The following is a 22,982-nucleotide window of genomic DNA, read 5'->3' as shown; positions in this document are numbered from 1 at the left end:
TTATTTTATTTTGGCTCTGCTGGGTTTTTCTTGCTGTGCCTGGACTTTCTCTAGTTGCAGCCATTGGGAGCTACTCTTTGTTCAGGTGCTCAGGCTTCTCACTGAGGTGGCTTCTCTTGTTGCAGAGCGCGGACTCTAGGTGTACAGGCTTCAGTAGTTGAGGCTCACGGGCTCCAGAGCCCAGGCTCAGTAGTTGTGGCACATTGGTATTTGCCTGGAGGCATGTGGGATCTTCCCGACCCAGGATTGAACCTGTGTCCCCTACATTGGCAGGAGGATTCTTTACCACTGAACCACCAAAGAAGGCCCTAACTTGCTTCTTTAATATAGTTTATTATTTCTCCTTTGATCCATTTACATCTAAAGCAGAAATTCTTTTAATTATAAAGGCAGGCTCTTTTTCTCTTCTAATTTAGAATTTGTACATTGCTACTTACCTTTTTTTTTTTCAACTGGGCATGTATTAAATCATGTGAAAACTTAAAATGTTCTATTTTGTTTCACCAATATGAAAATGACAAGACTCTGATAGTCATTATACTGAAATCCTACCTGGTAGTTTTAATTATATATAGAAATACTGAAATATACATCCTTCCCTAACCTGTAGTCCAACGACAAATTATGTAATAATAATAATAAAACTTGTAGTCCAATGCCAAAAATCAACTCCAAATGAATCAAGACCTAAACAAAAAAGCTAAAACTATAAGACTTCTAAAATGTAGGAGGAAAATTGCACTGCTGTGGCAGGCAGCCTCTAAAACAGCCCCTAGAGGGAATTCCCTGGAGGTCCAGTGGTTAGGACTCTGTGCTTCTAGTACAGAGGTCTTGGATTTGACCCCTGGTTGGGGAACTAAGATTCCGCAAGCCACACAACTTGGCCAAAAAAACAAAACAAACAAACAACACCTAATGAACCAACTTCCTGCTATTCCAACCCATCTCTAACCCCCTGCCCTTGAGAGTGAGCTGGGTTTAGTGACTCTCTTCCAGTGAACAGAATGAGGCAGAGGTGATAGGGTATCACTTGCAAAATTAGACTGACACAAATGAGTGTGTATAACTGTGAGATCTGAACAAGCTCTATGGATTGTGCCAGAGTCAGTTCCTTGAGATGTTGCCCTCAGGGGAAGGGACATGAAAGAAGGAGAAGTGCATGAGATTTCCCTGTATATTTCTTTGCAGCCCTCTGTGAATCCATAATTATTTCTAATCACACAAAAAAAGTGCGTTTTTTAAAGTGAGTTTATCTAGGGAGATTCCCTGGTGGTCCAGTGGTTAGGGCTCAGTGCTCTCACTGCCAGGGCCTGGGTTCAATTCCTGGTCAAGGAACTAAGACCCTGCAAGCCAGGCAGCATGGCCAAAATATAAAGAGTGTGTGCGCCTGTTGTCACTTTAAAAAAAGAATGTGGCTTCCATTCTTGCCCCACCCCCACTCCTTGCTCTACAGGAAGGCAGCTGCCATGTTGGTAGCTGCCCTAAGAGAGATGCATTTGGCAGAACTGAAAGCAAACAGCCAGGGAGAAACTGAAGACCTCAGTCCAACACCCCTCAAGGAACTGAATCCTGTCAACAGCCAGATGAGCGCACTAGGAAGCAGATCTTCCTCCACTGAAGTGTTCAGATAAGTTGACCTTGGCCAACTGCAACCCCTTAGTGAAGTCGCTCAGTCGTGTCTAACTCTTTGCGATCCCATGGACTGTAGTCTATCAGGCTTCTCTGTCCATGGGATTTTCCAGGCAAGAGTACTGGAATGGCGTGCCATTTACTTCTCCAAGAGATCTTCCTGACCCAGGGATCAAACCCAGCTCTCCTGCATTGCAGGCAGACCCTTTACCCTCTGAGCCACCAGGGAACACCTTAAGAGACCCTATTAAGAACCACCCAGGTAAGCTGTTCCCAAACTTCTGATCCACAGAAACTGTAAGAAAATAAATGTTTGTCTTTTAAAACTGCCTAATTTGGGGATTATTTGTTATGCAGGGATAGCTACCTAATAGAACAACCATAATTGGTAAAAATTTTCTTAAATAAAACCCACATAGCATGAATAATAAAAGGAAAAAATGATAGATTGGACTTCATCAAAATTAAAAACTGCTTTTCAAAAGACACCATTAAGGAATGGGAAAAAAAAGGTAAGTCACAGAATGGGAGAAAATATTCACAATCCACATATTTGAAGGGACTTTTATCTAGGATAAAGAACTTTTACAACTCAATTAAACACACAACCCATTAAAATATGAGCAAAAAGAGATCCTAAAAGGCATTTCAAAAAAGATGTGCAAATAAGCTCAAAAGAATAACTTTAAAAAGATCGACAATATCATGTATTGGTGAGGACACGGAACAACTGGAACTCTCATACAATGCAACATTGTACAACCACTTTGGAAAAGAGTTTGGCAGTTCCTTACAAAATTAAACATTTACTTACCGTTAGAGTCAGTCATCAATTCCAAACCTGGAGGTGTATTTGAGAGAAATGAAAACACATTCAAAGCAGCTTTATTCATGATAGCCCAAAACTAGAATAAACATCACTGATAGATAAAGGGATAAATAGAACACTACTCGGCAATAAAAAAGGAATAAATTACCAATGCATACTATAACATGAATAGCTCAATTGGTAAAAAATCTGCCTGCAATGCAGGAGACCCGGGTTTGATCCCTTGGTCAGGAAGATCCCCTAGAGAAGGAAATGGCAACCCACCCCAGTATTCTTGCCTGGAGAATTCCATGGACAGAGGAGCCTGGCAGACCACAGTCCATGGGTTCACAAGAGTCAGACACGACTTAGTTACTAAACCAACCACCATCATAACATGAATAAATATTTAAAAAAATATTATACTGACCAGAAGAAGCCAGACACAAAAGAGTATGATTCTGTTTATATGAAACCCTAGAAAATACCAACAAATGCTATAATAACAAAAATCATTATAGAGACCCTAGGAAACTTTTAGGGGAGATGGAAGTATTCTATTGTGATGGTGAATATAAGTGTGTACAACATTGTCAAAATTCATCAAAACGTACACTTAAAATGTGTGCATATTGTTGCATTAGATTATACATCAATAAAATGTAACCTTAAAAATAAGTTATAAGGGGTACTTCCCTGGTGGTTCAGTGGTTAAGACTCTTTGCTTCAAAAGCAGGTGGTTTGAGTTTGATCCCTGGTCAGGGAAAAACTAAGATTTCTCATGCCGAATTTCCCGGCCAAAAAAGAAAAGTTATTAGACATGCATCAGATAATCTGAAAACTTAAAACATCCTGAGTACTTTGTTTTCCAATATGAAAGCCACAGGACTAGGATCATTACACTGAAAACACATCGGGCAGTGGAGATAACATATACAAATGCTGGACTTCATTTTTCTTCCCTGATCCTCATTCCAATTCGGTAGTCAAATATTTCAAGAGTAAACACCATGTGCAGGTCACATATAAGGAAAACTTAGAACGTTAAGTTTGATGAATGGAAGCATTATTTATTTAATTCCCGGCTTGAAGTAGTATAACAATGTATCTGGTAAGTACATATTTAAAATTCGAATTCTGATGAAAAAGAAGTTGACGAAGTCAGACACTGCAACTCTAAATTCTGGAACTTTTCCTACTCTTGTACTGATGACTCCCCTATGCGGGATTGCATCATTCATTCATGCTGTTTGGTAACAGGCAGCAGTAGGATAAAACAAGTGAAAACCATCAAAAGTAAACGGATGAAAAGAAAGCCTTGAAATCCCATGACATAATTTACCTATCCCGATGAAGAGAAAGAAATGCAGAATCATAAAGGCCCCGGGTACAGGACAGGCGGGCCGCTCAATCAGAAAGTTGGGCACACGGCGAGAGAAACACTTGCCCAGACTTACCCCGGCGCTGCTGCTCCTTCCTGGGCCGCTGCCACCGCCTTCAGGTCTCCCGCGGCTGTTAAGTTCCGACTGCAAAGGGCCGAGGGTTGGCTCCGACGTTCAGTCGTGGAGCTTGAGGGAGGTGACCGGTGCAAAGCCCCAGGGACTTTATCAATCACCAGATCCGCTGACAAGTGCGGTGGCTTCTTGCGGGATTTGCATCTGTTTTATACTCAACTGGAGCCTGCAAGACCTCCTCTCTGCAGAGCCGGGCTGGGAAGAAGCCCTTGGCCCCGCCCCCGAGGGAGGGACTCCCTGAGCCCGCCCCCTCATCCCGCCGGGGGCTCGGCGCCGGCGGACCTCGACTTGCATTTGGCGGTGGACGCTTTCCTGCGAAGCCGCGAGCCACTCCACCTCCACTTTGCAGAGGAGGAATGGCACAGCTCCGGTCCTTTCCCAGCGCTCCCCACCGTCACCACCCACTTGGGATAAGAGTCGGTGAGAGAAGAGAGGGACCTCTGTACTGATTTTGCAATTAACGAAAGCCCCTTAAGGGGCTTTTTTTTTTAATCCACACTTGGCTTATGCTCTTGTAGGAATTTAAGTCCCAAGAGAACTGCAAAAACTGCTCACATTCGCAGCTAAAATGCAGAAACCTATGAGTGACAAAATGAGTCTTTGCACCCCCAGCTTTTTGAGGGAGTCCTCTTACTTTCTTCTTGGTATCACTTGCCCACTAGTTTTATGTTGACTACTGTAAATAAGGAGTCATTGCCCACAAACGTTTACCTTTGGGCAGAGCTGTCTGGAGCTAGGCAGTGAGGTCCTACCCTAAAACAACGGAAACCTCGGACACTGACAGTTCACGTCCGCAGGCTCCCTCCAAACTGGTGATTCACACAGAGGGGATGCTGGAGCGAGGCTGGGACACAGCATCCCTGCCTCAAAAAACACAGTTCTATCCAGAAACAAGAGTCCTGATGCTCCGAGGTTACATGTGACTTTGAAGTTCAATATTCTCACATTTCATCAGTAAGAAAATGTTTGCAGGTTTGGGGCACAACCCATTTTTTCCCAGATCTGCCAGGGATGGTTTTGATGAAGGACAAGAAGGAGGAATTTTGATGATTTGAAATATGAGGTAAAAGATTATATAGTTAATAGGGGAGGACAAAATAAGGGGGTCTAAAAAATAATCTTGTCAAGAACCTGTTTATAGTCTATGGTAAGTAATTTAGAAATACAGGGGAATAGAAGAAACAAGGTAATAAACACCAAATACTTGTATATAAGTATTAAAATGGTAATTGAGAGTTTATTTCAAGAGGAAAAGAAACAGTAGAAGAGTCCATTTTTGCTATTATTCATATTTCATAGATGCTTAATGCTAAATAGATTTCAGGTAAAATATACCAAATAAAATCTGTCAACTACTTATGATGCCCGTACCCACCTCACATTCACACCTGTATTAACACTTGTGGATGTGAGGTGGCAGTGTTGTACACTGCACACTGTTTAGCTAGAACACATACTGGAAAAAAAAATTGTCCAGGGAATTTCTTGGTCATTCAGTGGTTAGGACTCTCACTGCCAGGAGGCTCTCACTGCCAGGAGCCCAGGTTCAATCTCTGGTTGTGGAACTAAGATCTCCAGCCACGCAACACGGCAAAAAAAAAAAGTTTTCCAGAGGAGGTTAATGAGTAGTCACAGATACATGGAACAATCAGACACGGGATAACTATATAAACAGATTTTAATATGCTTCATTGTTGTTCTTCTGGAGTAATGGTAAATAGCATACCTGAACCAAATATAAACATATTGTAAGTCTAATAAAAACATCAGCAAATTTTTTTGCAAACTTGTAACTGGTTATTAAAAAGTTAATATTGAGTTTAATATTGAGGTTATTAATACAAGTAATACTAGTATTCCTGAAAGGTTTTCTATAGATCATATTTCTATAAGCTAACAAATTTTCTAATGATTAACTATTTTAGAACCAAGTGCTATTTTTATAAAGTAATTCAGTGCTAAGAAAATAGCCTTCTAAAATACAGTACACTGGACAGTCACTCTAGGAAACAATATAGTATTATTTAGCAACACTTAACCTGTGCATTTTCTATGACCCAGCAATTCCATCTCAAGAATGCACTCAGGGACTTCACTGGTGGTCCAGTGGTTAAGAATCCACCTTCCAATGCAGGGGATGTGGATTTGATCCCATCTGGGAACTAAGATCCCACATGCCATGTGGGGCAACTAAGCCTACTCACCACAATGAGAGAAACCCCAAGCACTGTAAGGAAGACCCAGTGCAGCCAAAATTAAATAAAAAAAAAAAGAATGTACTCAGAAGAAAGTCATACATGAGTGTCAAGAGTCACATATGAGAATGTGTGATAGTCAAGTAAGTCACACCCTGGAAATATATCCATGATATGTCATGAATAAAGCAGGTTGCAGAACATTATATACACCGATTCCAAGTTTTGAAAAAGAACTCTGTGTATGTCTATAAACATGTGCAGTACATGATTATATGAGTCTCTATATAGTTGTTAACTCTGGGGAGTAAAAAGAATGAAGAATTTACCTCGCTATGTTATTTGGCTTCACAGATATAGAAAACAGACTTGTGGTTGCCGAAAGCGGGGTGGGGGTTGGGGGTAAGAAAGATTGGGAGTTTGGGATTAGCAGATGCAAACTATCATATATAAGATGGATAAACAACAAGGTCCTCCTGTATAGTATAGGGAACTATATTCCATATCCTGTGATAAACCATAATGGAAAAAAATGAGAAAATACATATATATATGTATGTATGTATAACTAAGGGTTTCCCTGCTCAGATGGTAAAGAATCTGCCTGCAATGTGGGAGACCTGGGTTCAATCCCTGGGTTGGGAAGATCCTCTGGAAGAGGGCATGCCAACCCACTCATGTTCTTGCCTGGAGAATCCCCATGGACAGAGGAGCCTGGCGGGCTGTTACCACAGGGTCATAAAGAGTTGGACATGACTCAGCGAGTAAGCACATGTATAACTAAATCAACACAACATTGTAAATCAACTATACTTTAATAAAATTTAAATATATATATATATATTTTTATATATATTTATAAATATATAAAGATGACCTAACTTTAGAAGACCTAACTTCTCTTAGGTCTGCACTTACTTTGCAGGTAGCACAGGTTTGATCCCTGGTCAGGGAATTAAGATTCCATATGCTGCACAGCATGGCCAAAAAAAAATAAAGAAAATTCATTCTTAAATTTCTGCTCCTTTGACAGTTTTATCCATATTAGTCAAGATTGTCCATAGAAACAAGACCAACAGGATGTGTATCTATCTATCTATACACACACACACACAACGAGAGAGAGAGACTTCCACCAACTGAGCAAGTGTGCCCAGAGCCTGTGCCCTGCAGAGAAGCCCATGCACGGCAATGAAAAATAGCCCCCACTCTCTGAAACTAGAGAAAGCCCTCACACAGCTACAAAGACCCAGTGCAACCAAAAAGAAATAAACAAAATTATTTTTCTTAAATGAGAGACAGGGAGATTGATTTACTTTTTTATTTTTTTTTGGCATGTCTTATGGCAAACGGGATCTTAGTTTAGTTCCCCAACTAGGGAATGAACCCTTGCCCCCTGCAGTGGAAGTATAGAGTCTTAACCACTGGACCACCAGGGAAGTCCAAGATTGATTTCCTTTAAGGAATTGGGTCACATGACCGTAGCGGTTTGGTAAACTCAAAATCTGCAAGGTAGGCTGCCAGACGGGAGGCACAGGGGAGACAGGGTCCAAAGTCTGTCTGCTGGCAGAATCCCGTCTTGCTAGGGGGAGGTAAGTCTTTGATTAATTAAGGCCTTCAGCTGAGGAGGCCCACTCATTATGTAGGATACTCTTCACAACAGAGTGTATTTAATCCACCAACAGAGTATATTTAATTCACCAATTTATTAATAAATGTTAATCTCATCTTTAAAAAAACACCTTCACAGAAATGTCCAGAAACATGTTTGACCTAATATGTGGGCACCATGGCCCAGTCACACTGACACATAAAATTAACCATCACAGTCATCTCTAAGTGATGAGATTATGAATTTAAATTTGCTTTTGGTACTTTGTCTATGATTATGTATTATTGTTTATGTGTATTATTTGTATAATAAGAAAATCAAATACATTTTTTTTAATAGTTAGGAAAAAGATTTGCTTTAGGAAGTCTTCTATAACAGCATGGAACTGAGCTCACATATACCATTACAGGTTTTTAGTACATTGTGTATCTTATGTGTGCTGGTGTATGTTTGTCCCTATCAGTTCAGTTCAGTCGCTCAGTCGTGTCCGACTCTTTGTGACCCCATGAATCGCAGCATGCAAGGCCTCCCTGTCCATCACCAACTCCCAGAGTTCACTCAGACTCACGTCCATCGAGTCAGTGATGCCATCCAGCCATCTCATCCTATCGTCCCCTTCTCCTGCCCCCAATCCCTCCCAGCATCAGAGTCTTTCCAATGAGTCAACTCTTCGCATGAGGTGGCCAAAGTACTAGAGTTTCAGCTTTAGCATCATTCCTTCCAAATAACACCCAGGACTGATCTCCTTGCAGTCCAAGGGACTCTCAAGAGTCTTCTCCAACTATATTGGGAAAGAAATCTTTGGAGGGGCCTTCTCTTTTCATGTGTCTATTTACTCCAAGCACAGTACTCTGCCACAAAGTAGACACTCAAAGAATGAATGGCCAACATAGGAAAAACATTACCCAAAATCAGTATGATTACCCCACCTCCTCATACAAAACCTGCCCCTATTCTGGAATTTCCTTTAACTCTTCAGACTCCTAGTCTATAAATGGTAACTATGTAGCATATATTTTGAAATTCTATTTTGTCAGAAATGCCTCTAACCCCTTGGCCTTTCCCTATCTCCACTTCTATTGCATTAATTTGAATATTCTACCTATTAAACATATGTTTTACTTAAAAATACATGCTTTGAAAGCAACCTATGATCCCAAAAAAAGAGATGTTTAAAAACTGGATTAATTCTATCATTCATTTAAAAAGAAAAACAAACATACAAAATAGCCAGAAAATTTCTGAAAAAAGATTGATGAAGAGGATCTGGCCCTACCAAATTTTAAAACATATTGTAAAACTATAGTAAATGAAACAATATGGTATGTATACTTACAACAGTACACAAGTGAATACAGTCCAAAGTAGATCCAGAGACACCTGGGAATGTAGCAATGCTAATAATTACCTTACACAGTAATGGTAGAAAACATTATTCTTGAAAAAAAAAATTGGATTGTGTGAATTTTTTCCCAAACATCAATAACTAATTCTCCAGTTCTCAGACACCAACTGCCATCCAGAAACTCAATTCAATTCTGACACTATCTAGAGTTAGTGCAAACCCCACAGTTAAGGGCTCAGTCTCACAAGACTGTCTCCACTTCACACTCTAGTTACAAGTCCAAGGTCTCTAAGCTACCCACACTTCTGTCCAACTTGGCTACAAATTTGGGGGTTTCCATAATCCCTTCCATAGGGAAAACTGAAAAATGTTGAGACTGACGCAGTACTCAGGAAATCGCTTGACTCAGTAGTTTATTATAAAGGATACAACTCAGGCACACCCAAAGGGAAGCGATGCTCAGGACCAGGTGTGAGGGGAGTGACACAGAGATTCCACGCCCTCTGGATATACCATGCTACCAGGACATCAATGTGTCCATTCACAGATTGTTTAAGCATTTTTATAACCCACCTCCACCCCATCCATTCTCTGGAGGTTGGGGGTAGCGGGCTGAGATTTCCCATCCTCTAATCCCGTTTGTTCTCTCTAGTGACCAGTTCCTATCTGAGGTTATCTAGGCTCCCTACTTTGACTCATTAGCAAAGACTCAGGTGTATTCTAAAGGGGACTGTAGTAGGTAACAAAAGACACCCCTATCACTCAGAAAACCATGGTTTTAGTTAGGTTCTAGGAATCAGGGACAAAGACAACATATATTTTTATTCTATCACAAATTCTTATCTCATTCCTTATTAAATTCTAAGTGAATCAAACTTTAAAATGAAACAGAAAATCTTGAAAATACAAAAGAAAACATGGGAAATTTTTAAAAATATTTAAGTGTGTAAGGCCTACTTTACACAGCATAGCACAAAATTCAAACACACATTAAAAAAAGGAAACATCTGACTATATGAAAAAAGTTAATGTTTAATTGGAAAAAAGGCATAAATACAAAATACAAATAACACTAGGACAAATTCATTGCAACATAGAAAACATAAAGAGCTCCTGTGAATATTTAGAAACTAAATACAAAAACAGAAGACATGACTAGACAGTTCACAGAAAAATACAAATGGCTCCTACATATAAGATACACTCAACATCACTCTAAACAAACGAAACTTTAAGATATCATTTTTCACCTATAAAATTAGCAGAAACAAAATGTTAAACATTTTGAGGACATCCTTTCCTTTATATATGTATTTATTAAATCATATATACATATATAGGTAAATGATTTAATAAAAATGTTCATTAGCTCAATATGATTTGATAAAAATAAAAATGGACATACTTTGTACATTTCATATTTTCCTGTAAATATTTCTGCCTCCCCCTTTTATGGACACATAAAGTGTGGGTACTGCAAAAATGAAAATATTCTGAATGTTTTTAATATAGTCCATGTTAATATTTTGATGGCCTCTGCCCTTTGAGCTGATTCCTGGGGAATGGTTATAAAAAATGAGAACACATTACACATGCTATTTAAACCATGCTTTTCTCCCTTATTTGTGTCATTAAATATGCTTTCCTCATCCTCTGCACACAGTTTTCAACACCTTTCTGACTGCCCTATCCTCAGTCTTCTCCCTTAGTTCATCCTCCATTCCACCAATGTTTTCATCACTAGTTCTTTGGTTTCTCACTGCCAGCAGGCATATGCGCAAACGTCTTAACTCACAAACCAGGCCCTGGCAGTCAGGACAGGCTACTTCCCTGAATTTGTCTCTTGCAACCTTTTCCCCTCCATTCTATGCATACATCTTTGGTTGGGCTTGACAGGCCCTCCCACTGTCTTCCTGTCTGACATCACTCTCCTAGGCTCTCTTCTCCTGTGAAGTATTTACTTATTGTTCAAAACTCACCTCCTTCAAGGACTTCCCTGGCAGTGCTTAGGACTCCAGGCCCCCAATGTAGGAAGCCAGGGTTCGATCCCTGGTAGGGGAACTAAGATCCCACATGTCATGCAGTGTGGCCAAAACAAAAAACCTCACCTCCTCCAAAAAGCCTTCCCTGATGCTCAGAGTTAATACCTTCATGCTCACAGCACTTCATTCATCCCTTAATTATAACATCGGAATCTTTACTGTTCATTGCCATTGTCTACAAGTTTATCTCCCTAACTAGGCTTATGTGCTTCTTGTGGATTAAGGATCTTCAGGACTAATCATGTATCTCCTACTGTGTAACTCATACACATGCTTTTGTGATTCTCAAATATAAAAAGCCACTGAAAAGCATTACATACCAGGATATTTACTGCAGCCTTAGAACAAGATTGGGAACAACCTAAAAGCCAACCAGTAGGTGACTGGCTAGTCAGGTCATTCTTATAAAGATTATGATGCAGCTGTTTAAACGTAAGAATGAGGAACCCCTTATTTTTATATTTTTTATGTTACCATCTTCAGGATACTTTAAGTGTGACACACCCAACAGGGTGTATTATAATTTGCCATTTTGTGGGGGTGGGGATTTTTAAAAATATTTATATACATATTTATTTAGAAATCCAGACAGCATCTGGGAAATTCAGAGTATCTAAAGGTATATATATACATCAGGAGAAAATTGAAGTAGAGGAGGGAGAAATACTTTTCATCATATACCCTTTGTCACCTTCTACATTCTGAACAATTGTAGCTATGACCTATAAAAATAAAAAATAAAAATAAAAAATAAAAATATCAGAGAATACCTGGTATCTAGGTGGGAGGCGGGAACTGGATACTAGAAACAACTGTGGACATCTTTCAGAATAAGGGAGTCCTCTCACAGGCTGGACACCACTGCTTGGCCAACTTTGAGTTTTCAAACCTGCCTTGAGAGCCTGAGGTCTCAGCACTGTGTCGTAAGCCCGAAGGGTGAACCGACTCTTGCTTCTCAACTGTCATCGCCCCAATCAGGTAGCTTTCTAAAGGCTTCTAGCACTTTCCACCTTGCCTTATATCTCTTCTTCCCTAGGCCTAAAACACCTAGGATACTAGGCAAAGGTCCTTTTCAGGTCCACTTTGTAACCGCCAAAGCACCTAGAACACCGTCCAGCACACTGTACATAGTCCAGAAAACTCTGGTCACCGGGATAAACTCAAAAAGGGAGGAAAAAAGTAAACGGCGCGAGTGCGGAATGGAGGAGGCCCACCCTACAACCTAAGGCCGGGGAACTCCGCGAAAAAGCAGCCGCCTCTCCAGTCACGCGCCGACAAGTTCGCTCCGCCTACGTCCTCAGGTCCGGGGTCCGCAAAGCCGGAAACCAACCACCTGCGACACTGGAGCCCTGGGAGCCCTGGGAGCCCCGGTTGCCGGTCGCAGGGATACAAGCTCCGCCCGAACGCAATGGCGCCGCGGCCGACGCGAGGAGCGGGGCTACGTTCGGCCGCGACCCAATGAGCGGCGCCGGCCGGCCCGCGGCCCAGTGGCGGCGGCGCGCGGGCACGCTGGGGGCGGGCCTGGCGCACCCGACTGTTCCAGAAGACCCGGATAGCGCCTCCCAGCCACGCTGAACCGGCTCAGGGCTTTTCGCCACGCTGTGTCCTCTTATCTTCCTCTGCTGGGTCAGTTATGGCGGCCGTGAAGACCCTGAACCCCAAGGCCGAGGTGGCCCGAGCCCAGGCGGCGTTGGCGGTCAACATCAGCGCGGCCCGGGGGCTGCAGGACGTGCTGAGGACCAACTTGGGGCCTAAGGGCACCATGAAGATGTAAGGCGGGACTGGCGGGGAGGGGCGGGCGGGCACCGTGCACCTCGCGCTGTCGCGGGCCTGCGCCGGGAACCGAGGCGTGGAACTCGCCGCCTCTGGGCCTGTGCGCTCGCCACTGCTGCCCTTCTTCCCCGCATTGTCCCGGTTGGGTCGTATTTTTTGCCCTGGCCGTATCCTGGTGCTCGATTCCTTCGCCGAGAACAAAGCTGCCCGCGTGCGCGGCGCTCCCCCGCGCTTGGGACTTGAGCGCCCTTTCAGACTCTTTGCCAGACACTAGAGGGGTGAGCACTGCGCTATCCCTGTTAGCGGGGTACAGAGAACCAACCCCTTTGCCCCAGCTCTTGAAGATCTGGTCAAAACCCGATTGTTAAGGGCCTCTTAACTTGATCTCCATTGAAAAAGTCACAGTGCGATTCATTTCTGCCCATTGAACAGGCTTGTTTCTGGTGCTGGAGACATCAAACTCACTAAAGATGGAAATGTGCTGCTTCATGAAATGGTGAGAGGCTGCTGTCCTAGATCCAAAGTGTCTTGGTTTTCCGTAGTACATTTGATTTGTAGGAAGATTTTTACTCTCAAAAGGTAGTTTTCCAGACAGTGGAAGGAGTAGGAAAAAATGTTATCAGTACTATAATTGACAGTACCGAATAGTGAGGAGCCCTGGAGTCTAATAAAGTCTACTTTGAATCCCTTACTCTTACCATTTAAGGCTTTCTTTAAAGGGTGTTAATTAAAATTCTAATAAAACCTGAAGAACTAAGAGGAATGACAGGCAAAATGCGGCAGAATGGTTATACTTTTTCAAACAGTTCTTTTGTGTTATATCACACTTCACCACCACCATCTGAAGGAGAAATAAAACTTACCATTTTTAAAGTCCCAGTGACTAAGAATCTGAGGTTATTGAGAGGAGCGGTCATTTCCCTAAGTTCCCCCAAAACAGTTAAAATCCTAGAAAAGGAAATGACTTGCCTATGTTTTGAGTTTAAAATAAGATTTAAGGCTTTGAAAATAGCGTATCATACCTTCAATGTCCAGATGTTTTGTTACTATCTTCAGTATGAATTAGCTAACCTGGAAGGTGTAGTTTTTGTTGGTGGGTTAAGTGGTGGCCTCTGCTTGCAGAGAAAAATAGGAGTCATAGTTTAAAGTCGATGTCAGAAAAGCTATCTTTATCTGACTATTTAATTTTACCTAATCTAATAAGCTAGTATGTTTAGATTCTTAAAACGGTCAGTGTCCCTAAAGACATAAAAGGCTGTAGTAAAGGACAATAAAGGAGACAAGAACAGTGCAGGAGCCATGATTGGATACTTTGTAGTTAAGAATCTGTGGGTGACAGACATTAATATTTTGTTCTTCCAAAACTGTTCCACAGTGACTTAACATCCACTGTGGTAATATTTGCTAAAGAGGCTAAGTGGGTTTTTTCCGTTGTAAATTGTTTGCGCAGTGCCAAATAATAACCGGGCTGCTGAGCTTTCATTTTTAAAAGGCACTTGGTTTATTCTCACAAGAATCCTACATTTGTTATAAAGAGGCTTGCATGGATTTGAAATTGTTGCTATTACTTGTTAGCCCCATTACCTTGAGTAAACCTTCACTGGGCCTCATATTTCCTCATCGATAAAGTCAAGATAATCTGAGAAGTAAATTATACATGAAAGTGTTATTGTCATCATAAACTGATAACTCAGAATAGCTAATCATGAGTTTTTAATCAGAGCAATTTGTAGCTGCATACTTTGACATTTTGTGCAAATAGATTAGCCATTTACACATCTTAAGGTATATTTGGACTGTTTTAAGTTGTTGAAGGAATTTTTCTCTTTCTCTACTTGCAGCAAATTCAGCACCCAACAGCCTCCTTAATAGCCAAAGTAGCAACAGCCCAGGATGACATAACTGGTGATGGCACCACTTCCAATGTCCTCATCATCGGAGAGCTGCTGAAGCAGGCGGATCTCTACATTTCTGAGGTATACATGATTCTTGTGCTGCTTTGAAACTTCGTTGTCAATAAGAAATAATCTCAGTTTGACTCCTACAGACTGATGTACTGATAGTAGCTGAGGCCATATAATGGAATGTAAAGAGCAAAGGGCTTAAATCTGGGAACCAGAGTCTGTATCCTTGTCTGACAAATTTATTGTCATCCTCGAGCTGAAGAATCTTTGTTGACCTGAAAGGTGTTTTTGTTTCGTTTTTTCAATCAAGTTGCATTCCATATATAATTTTTTATATGTCTATAACATAGCTTAATAATTGAGATCTAGAAATGCGATATTCACGATGGCATATTTTTAACGAAAGAGTCAACAAAATTTAAGAATGCCATAAATTTTTTAACTTTCAGTAGTTCCACGGGTAAAGCAAACTTCAGTACTAGTCTGATGTAGGAAGGATTTCTTGGAAAGAGAAAGACAGGCTGAAAAACAGTCTCTCTGTTTTTCATTAGGAAATGATGTGAATTAATTTCAGATTACCTATAGAAAAGATGTAATAGTCAAATTGTTATGACACAATTTTGAGTTTGGGGCATTATCCCTTGTGGTTTGCACAGTGAACACCCAAGTGTGCTTTGTAGTTCCCTTGGCTTTGACTCTGTGCTAGAGTAATGTCTGTTCTTTTCCTCTGCATTGAAAGGACTATTTATCCTTTTAAATGTATTCAGAAAGTCAGCACATTATATTAATTGTGTTTAAGGGTATGAATGATGCAGAATAAACTTTCATAAATTTGCTTTGTAATGAACTGTAGTTAGCATCTACCTGAAGATTTCTAGTGTTAGTGGTGGTTTTGTAATTGTATGTTTACTATAGGGTCTTCATCCCAGAATAATTACAGAAGGATTTGAAGCTGCAAAGGAAAAGGCACTTCAGTTCTTGGAACAAGTCAAAGTAAGCAAAGAGATGGACAGGGAAACACTTATAGACGTGGCCAGAACATCTCTACGTACTAAAGTTCATGCTGAACTTGCAGATGTCTTAACAGAGGTATGTGTTAAGTTTAACATGTGTCTGGTACTTTACGCCTATACTGAGAACCCCTGGCAACTGGAAATATCAGTATTCTTACTAATTGCAACTAGAGAGTGCCATCTAAACTCTTCACAGTGTCATACTGTGTCAACTAAATATTTGGTCAGCCATAAAGTTCATTTTTGTGGCAGTAATAACCTGATCTGTGTCCCTAGAAGAAGTAAAGTGAGAAAATCATAGTATTAGTAGTATTCCTGGCCAGGTTACAAAGATATAATCAGACCTTTCAGTAAAGGGGGTTTATAAAATGGAGATTTTATTATTAAAAAGTTTCCTGTTGTCAGTATTTTTTATTGTAGAGGTGTCAGTGGTTCTTTAATTACAATAGAGGTTTCAGGAATGTAAATTACTCCAGCCCTTTACACATAGTGCATTCTGTTCTGTTAGCATGTAGAAAAAGACTTAGATCAGTTCAGAGATTTTCAAAGACAAGAAACTGCTTTAAACATCTGTGAAGAATAAGTACCATAAATGTCTCAACTTCCGCAAATCAAATTCATTGAATGGTTACACTCCTGTTGCAGGCCGTAGTGGACTCCATTTTGGCCATTAAAAAACAAGATGAACCTATTGACCTCTTCATGGTTGAGATCATGGAGATGAAACATAAATCTGAAACAGATACAAGGTAGGTGTTACAATGCTATGAAATACTTCAGAGTACACATTTGAAGCTTACACAGTACCTATTTTTGCCTAATTTTTTTTGAATTAATGTATATTGCCTAGACAAGTTATCATTTACTCAGCAGTATTATCTCTTGAAGTCAATTTTTTGTATTTATAGTCAGAATGATCCTGGAAAGTCAGCTTCATCAGTCATTTGGCATTTATTGAACTATTGAGTACAGAGCATATAGGAGACTTTGAGGAATTTTAGAGATAAATTATTTCAGAGACCTAGTTTGAAAACATTTTTAAAAGGAGGTGATCACCAGTGTAATAGCAACCAATTGTGACTGTTTTCTGTGGAGAATTTTCTGTATAAGAAAGGGTTGTGGCTTTAATTTGAATGGCTTGTTTTTGTCATGTTCTGGAATTTTGCGTTTTCACAATTGAACCTTCTTAGGTAGTACCCAAAAGTCCTATTCAAATAACTCAAGAAATAAACTTGATTGTGTGAAAATTGTCAATATAGTCTCAGTGTTCTAATTTTGTTAGCATATTTTACACCCCCATCTGGAAATAAGTAAGAATATAATCTCTTCCGTGTTTTAACAGCTTGATCAGAGGTCTCGTTTTGGACCATGGGGCACGGCATCCTGATATGAAGAAGAGGGTGGAAGATGCATACATCCTCACGTGCAACGTGTCATTAGAATATGAAAAAACGTGAGTTTATAGCTCCTTAGAAACGAGCTTGGCATTTGGGTCAAGTCATTTTTTCCCCCTAAGACTCAGTGTCTCCACTAAAAAGGGCAAAGTGCCTCCACCAGGGATTCAGAAAATTCTAGGAAGTAGCCTCTGAAAGCATACCAGGGGGTGGCATTGGAGCTTGGTGACCACTTGCTAAATATTTCCTCCCCTGTCTGTAACTTCTTTTTTAGAGAAGTGAATTCTGGCTTTTTTTACAAGAGTGCAGAGGAGAGAGAGAAATTAGTGAAAGCTGAAAGGAAATTCATCGAAGACAGAGTTAAAAAAATAATCGAACTGAAAAAGAAAGTCTGTGGTGATTCAGATAAAGGTTTTGTTGTTATTAATCAAAAGGTGAAAAATCTTGTTTTATAAACTAGTCTGTATCTATTTTTATTTTAATGGTAAAATATTGAAACTTCTTCTGTTGTTATTACAGGGAATTGATCCCTTTTCCTTAGATGCTCTTGCCAAAGAAGGCATAATAGCTCTGCGCAGAGCTAAAAGGAGAAACATGGAAAGGTACGGGTGGCAGATTATCTGTGTGACAGGAATTTCACTTTATTTTGCAAGTTAACTTGGATTATTCCTTTTTTCCCTTTTATCTTTGTGAGTTTGTAATTTTCTATTTTTACAAAATATGCATAATATTAAGTTTATAATTTTAAAATATATAATTCAGTGTCATAAAGTGAAATTCACATTGTTGTGCACCTAGCACCATCGTTCGTTTCCAGAAGTTTTTCCATCGCAAATGGAAAATTTGTACTTCTAAACAATAACTGTACACAGTCTTGCCAGTAAATACTAGTCCACTTACTGTCTCATGAATTTGGTACCTCATGTAAGGGAATCATGGAGTATTTGTCCTTCTGCGTTTGGCTTATTTTCACTTACTGTAGTCTTTTCAAAGTTGATGTTGTAGCATGTGTTGGGATCACATTTCTTTTTCAGGATGAATAATACCACGTGTTGTTGATTCATTTATCTGTCCATGGACATTTCTTTGGGTTTCTACCTTGACTCTTGGGAATAGTGCTGCTATGAGTGTTGATATATACTTGTTTTATTTTGAAACGATGACCTATATGGTACCGTTTTTTCCTTATCAAGAGACTGCATCAAGGGTTTGAGAGAATACTTCTCCCGCAGAGCTCTTGGTGCATCTTTAGATTTCATGTCGGAGGAGTATTTACTGACTTGAGGAGAGTGGTTTAAACGGGGAGTTAGGAGAAAAGACCAGTTTTCAGCTGGTTGGTGGCAAATGGAAAGGCTTATGTAAAATATATTTTAGAACATGATTTTAGTATGTAATTCTGAAAAAGATTGCTTTCTAAAAAGAATTAACCTCTAGATATAACTAATAAAAGCACTTCTGCATCTCCCTTAAAATACTTGAATATTTCAGGCTGACTCTTGCTTGTGGTGGGATAGCCCTAAATTCTCTTGATGACCTAAATCCTGATTGTTTGGGACATGCAGGACTTGTCTATGAATATACATTGGTAAGTGTATTTTCTTCCCAAAATAATACTACTTTTTGGTTCATGAATTCTTCAGTAGTTAAAAATTCTTCCAAACTCAGGGTAATGTTTTTGCTTTGTTTACATACATTTTGATGATTTGTACATAGTAATAATAAGCCCTTGATGGGGAAATCACATTTCATTTATGTAACCTTTTTTCAAAGAAATTATTAGCTTTAATGTGATCAGTGTGGTGCCCTATTAATACCCCATTTATTCCTCCATAAGCCCCTCTCCTCTGGTCATCCCTTGCACAACCATATCCTGTTTTTTAAAATACTATCTCTTCACACAGGGAGAAGAGAAGTTCACCTTTATTGAGAAATGTAACAATCCTCGCTCTGTCACATTATTGATCAAAGGACCAAATAAGCACACGCTTACTCAAATCAAAGATGCAATAAGAGATGGCTTGAGGGCTGTTAAAAATGCTATTGATGATGGTAAGATCTTCCCTGTGTTTATTCTTTTTTCTAGTCTAAAAGGCATGGCTGAATACTGTGTTCTTTTTGTCAGTAGTTTACACAGCCAGACACCATGCAAAAGTAGTGTTTTCCCTTTAAAATGGCTATGATGGTATGCTAAGTTTTTTCATAGCATGCTGTTGTTAAAAAGGGGATACAAATAAATGAACTAAAAGCTTGCAGGATTTGCATGTGCTCCTTAAATCATTCTGTTGTTTGAGATGTTGCTTGTATCGCTTTCAAATGCAGTATTAAACTTGCTGTGGTTACACGGAATTCTCAGATCAATGGCTTTCTTGTGTTTTAATGTATGTTTTTCCTTATAATTGACTCAACAGTTTTATGTTCTCTGTATCTCAGCATTTTTCTCTTCCCCTCACCCAACAGGCTGTGTCGTCCCAGGTGCTGGCGCAGTGGAAGTGGCGATGGCAGAAGCCCTGGTTAAATACAAGCCCAGTGTAAAGGGCAGGGCCCAGCTTGGAGTTCAAGCATTTGCTGATGCGTTGCTCATTATTCCCAAGGTGTGAATGCTTTTAACAGTTTTCTAAACTATGCCAAAGTGATTCATCCGATGAAAGCTTTTGATGTGGGTTTTTTCATAATGTGGATTTTGAATAAATAGATACCATCCATTTTCACCCTAACATTAGAACAGGTGTTTCTCCATATCTAATGTATTGGTTCCTCTGGACAGGAGGCTTGACTATCTCAAGTTGTAGTGTAGGACTTATCCTTGAGTACAAGCTTGCTTTTTCTTTTTATTTGTTTTAAACTAAGATTAATATGGACTCCCCTGGTGGCTCATATTGTAAAGAATGCCTGCAATGCAGGAGACCTGGGTTCGATCCCTGGGTTGGGAAGATTCCCTTGAGGAGGGCGTGGCCACCCACTCCAGTATTCTTGCCTGGACAGTCCCCATTGACAGAGGAGCCTGTCAGGCTACAGTCTATGGGGTCGCAGAGAGTTGGAGAAAGATTAATATGTTGGTTTTCTATTGTGTGCTCATTTGAAGGTACAGTTTATGGCTAGTGTATTGCTGAGATTGAGGTGGATTGGTGAATGAGTTAGTAATGTATATTAGTCATTGTGTAAAGTGAACATTAATATCAGTCTGCATTCATTAAAGTTTTTTTTAACTGTTAGTTTGAAATACTATTTCTTTATTTTAGACTTGACTATCACTTAGTAGGTCCTGTCTTTAAATAGTTACATTTGTTTCCTTTAGGTTCTTGCTCAGAACTCTGGTTTTGACCTCCAGGAAACACTAGTTAAAGTTCAAGCAGAACATTCAGAATCCGGTCAGCTTGTGGGTGTGGACTTGAACACTGGTAAGGAGGATGCAGCCGTTTGAAGGGGGAGATCTAGATGCTATAAGCAGAGTACAGATTGCTGATACTGCTGAGTTGTGCTAGGTGGTTCAGGTGTATGTTGAAGGGTTTCATATTGAGCTTGTTTTAGTCACCTTTTTATCAGGGACTTTGATTAAAGTGATATATTTGATGATCATATTTATGGGTGAAAACAGGCTAAGGATAGCAAAAGCTGGAAGAGGGAACCAAATCTAATGAAATGATGAAGGCTTTGATGTTAGGCCAGTGTAGTACAGATCATACAAGTAGAAAGTGGAAGATGTACATACATCTGTGCAGTATGTGGAAGACCTGTTGTGAACAGCAGCATTTACATTCAAGTTAATGTAAAACGTTTCTCTTTTTAATTTTTATTGGAGTGTAGTTGATTTACAGTGTTGTGTTTATGCTGTACAGCAAAGTGAATCAGTTACATACATATATCCACTTTTTTTTAGAGTTTATTCCCATATAGATCATTGTAGAGTATTGAGTAGAGTTCCCTGTGCTATACAGTAGGCTCTTAGTATCTATTCTATATATAATAATGTGTATATGTCATTCCCAGATTCCCAGTTAATAAAGATTTCTCTGGAATGAGGGAAATGATAAGCCTATCTTGCCAGATTATAGCTCAAGTGCTGTACTTTAATATGGACAAACAAGAATGTCTCCAGAAAAAGATACATGTTCAAATGTTTGGCAACCAAATAGAGCATTCCTGTCACTGAAAGTATTCTAACTAGAGATCAGCCACTCATCAAAGCTGCTATGCATAGGAGTCATGGTCTGTAATACAGCATTGGGCTAATTGAGGAACTTTGGGTTCTCATAGTTAATACTGGAGAAATGAGTAAACACTGATGAGTAAAGCAGCACAAAATACTCTTATTAGTTCTTTTAGACAGCATTCTGATCTTATGAACCTGCTCTATGTGATTTTAAGAAGACTGAGTTACTTTTCAGGTGAACCAATGGTAGCAGCAGAAGCAGGCATATGGGATAACTATTGTGTAAAGAAACAGCTTCTTCACTCCTGGTAAGTTTGGGAAAGCCAGAACTGTAAAATAACACTTAAGGAGCCTTCATACTCTTTAAAATTGGTACATTTTGTTTCATTTTCTTCCCATAAGAAAATGTAATCAGTCGGAAGTATAGCAGCTGAAGCTAGTCTTCTGTGTATGTAGGGGTACAGGGGGAATTTGACATAATTTGCACAAGTTAGTTGAAGATTGAGTTGAATTAGAGTTCATACCTCAAACCTGAGCTGTCTTGATTTTTTTCCCCCCGTTTTCAGCACTGTGATTGCCACCAACATTCTCCTGGTTGATGAGATCATGAGAGCTGGAATGTCTTCTCTAAAAGGTTGAATTGAAGCTTCCCTTGTATCTGAATCCTGAAGACTACAGAGTGATCCTAATAATACAGCTATGGAATTTTGGTCCAAGCTTCAAATGATCTTCAAAGGATTTTCTTTTCCCATATTAAAAAAGGAGAGAACACTGGCACCTATTCAGATTCTGAAGTTCTGAAATTATAATTACAGTATTTTAAAAATTGCACTGCAGTGTCCACATACAGCAGGTCATACTTACCCAGTAAACAGGACATTTTGCTTTACCCTCAGTGATATAAAAATATTAGATAAGCATATGTTATCTACATTGTTATTAAATATTCATTGAAAACCAAATTTTAATAGTTTAATAATTTCTTCTAATGGATGTATTTTAATTTATTTCCAATAGTTCCCTGTCATTAAGCGTAAGACTTACATAACCTAAAGTTTTGAAGCATTCCTGCTTCCCAAGCATACTTTGGACTTTTCATGCTTTTAAAGTAGCTTTGCTAAAATGCTTCCCAGAAGTGTTAAGTTATCGTGAGTAGAAAGATGGAACTAGAGGCAAGAGGGGTTCAAAGAGCTGAAAGTATAAAGTGGCAAAATACAGGCAGAGGTTAAAAACACGACTGAAAATATGGTGACTAAGGACTAGTGAGGTAGATTTTCTGGCAAGATCGTTATTTTCACAGCTCAGAACCTTTGCTTATACTGATACCCTTAAATCCTCCAGTGTCCTGTTTAAAAACTGTTCTCTTCTACATGTTCGCACAAAATACAGTAGGTATATCTGAAGCCCTTGAAAGTGAAATTGTGTTGCTAAACTTTGTGTTTTGAGGAGTTGGCAGTTGCCTACAGTGAGTGTGTAATAAATATGAAGTTAAAACCTTTCTGTGCTGTCAAGATGGTATTCCAGGGTACAAAAGGAATCTGCATATAAAAGGGAAGGAAATCAATCCATCCAGTGGTTCACAACTTAAGGGGATTCTGAATTG

At 39.7% G+C, this 22,982-nt stretch overlaps 2 protein-coding genes and 2 non-coding genes across 7 annotated transcripts in view; 3 read left to right on the top strand and 1 right to left on the bottom strand.

Annotated features, from left to right (window-relative positions):
- Positions 1–12,563, bottom strand: part of PSPH (phosphoserine phosphatase) — a 30,605-nt gene extending 18,042 nt beyond the window's left edge. Inside the window, exon 1 of one of the 4 annotated variants that reach the window (XM_027527221.1) lies at positions 12,368–12,563. The gene's annotated coding sequence lies outside the window, so the exon portion shown is untranslated. Of the gene's footprint in view, positions 1–3,894; positions 4,164–12,367 lie in introns of those variants that run through there. The other 3 variants (XM_027527218.1, XM_027527219.1, XM_027527216.1) reach the window with 3 other exon arrangements.
- On the top strand, positions 12,543–22,877 carry CCT6A (chaperonin containing TCP1 subunit 6A). Its single transcript, XM_027527213.1, has 14 exons — positions 12,543–12,915; positions 13,351–13,414; positions 14,760–14,894; positions 15,738–15,911; positions 16,481–16,584; positions 17,178–17,288; positions 17,504–17,663; positions 17,749–17,831; positions 18,718–18,814; positions 19,131–19,278; positions 19,687–19,820; positions 20,525–20,627; positions 21,615–21,687; positions 21,946–22,877. Exons 1-14 carry the CDS (start codon positions 12,779–12,781, stop codon positions 22,016–22,018), a joined length of 1,596 nt encoding a protein of 531 aa, XP_027383014.1. The 5' UTR covers positions 12,543–12,778; the 3' UTR covers positions 22,019–22,877.
- On the top strand, positions 15,471–15,604 carry LOC113884055. Its single transcript, XR_003508804.1, has one exon. It is a non-coding gene; the product is annotated as a small nucleolar RNA SNORA22 (small nucleolar RNA).
- Positions 19,321–19,461, top strand: LOC113884053. The gene has a single exon (XR_003508802.1). It is a non-coding gene; the product is annotated as a small nucleolar RNA SNORA15 (small nucleolar RNA).
- Positions 22,878–22,982: the final 105 nt, after the last annotated feature.

Source organism: Bos indicus x Bos taurus, chromosome 25 (genome assembly GCF_003369695.1).
Source record: "Bos indicus x Bos taurus breed Angus x Brahman F1 hybrid chromosome 25, Bos_hybrid_MaternalHap_v2.0, whole genome shotgun sequence".
Lineage (NCBI taxonomy): Eukaryota > Metazoa > Chordata > Mammalia > Artiodactyla > Bovidae > Bos > Bos indicus x Bos taurus.
Note: the sequence above shows the minus strand (reverse complement) of the source record. Positions and strands in the feature narration are given on the sequence as shown.

Bases quoted from the DNA above. Each gene is read 5' to 3' on its own strand.
- CCT6A (XM_027527213.1), top strand. From the start codon at position 12,779: ATGGCGGCCGTGAAGACCCTGAACCCCAAGGCCGAGGTGGCCCGAGCC. The intron at 16,585-17,177 runs GTAGGTGTTACA...GTGTTTTAACAG, and splicing joins AAATCTGAAACAGATACAAG to CTTGATCAGAGGTCTCGTTT. The intron at 17,289-17,503 runs GTGAGTTTATAG...CTTCTTTTTTAG, and splicing joins TCATTAGAATATGAAAAAAC to AGAAGTGAATTCTGGCTTTT.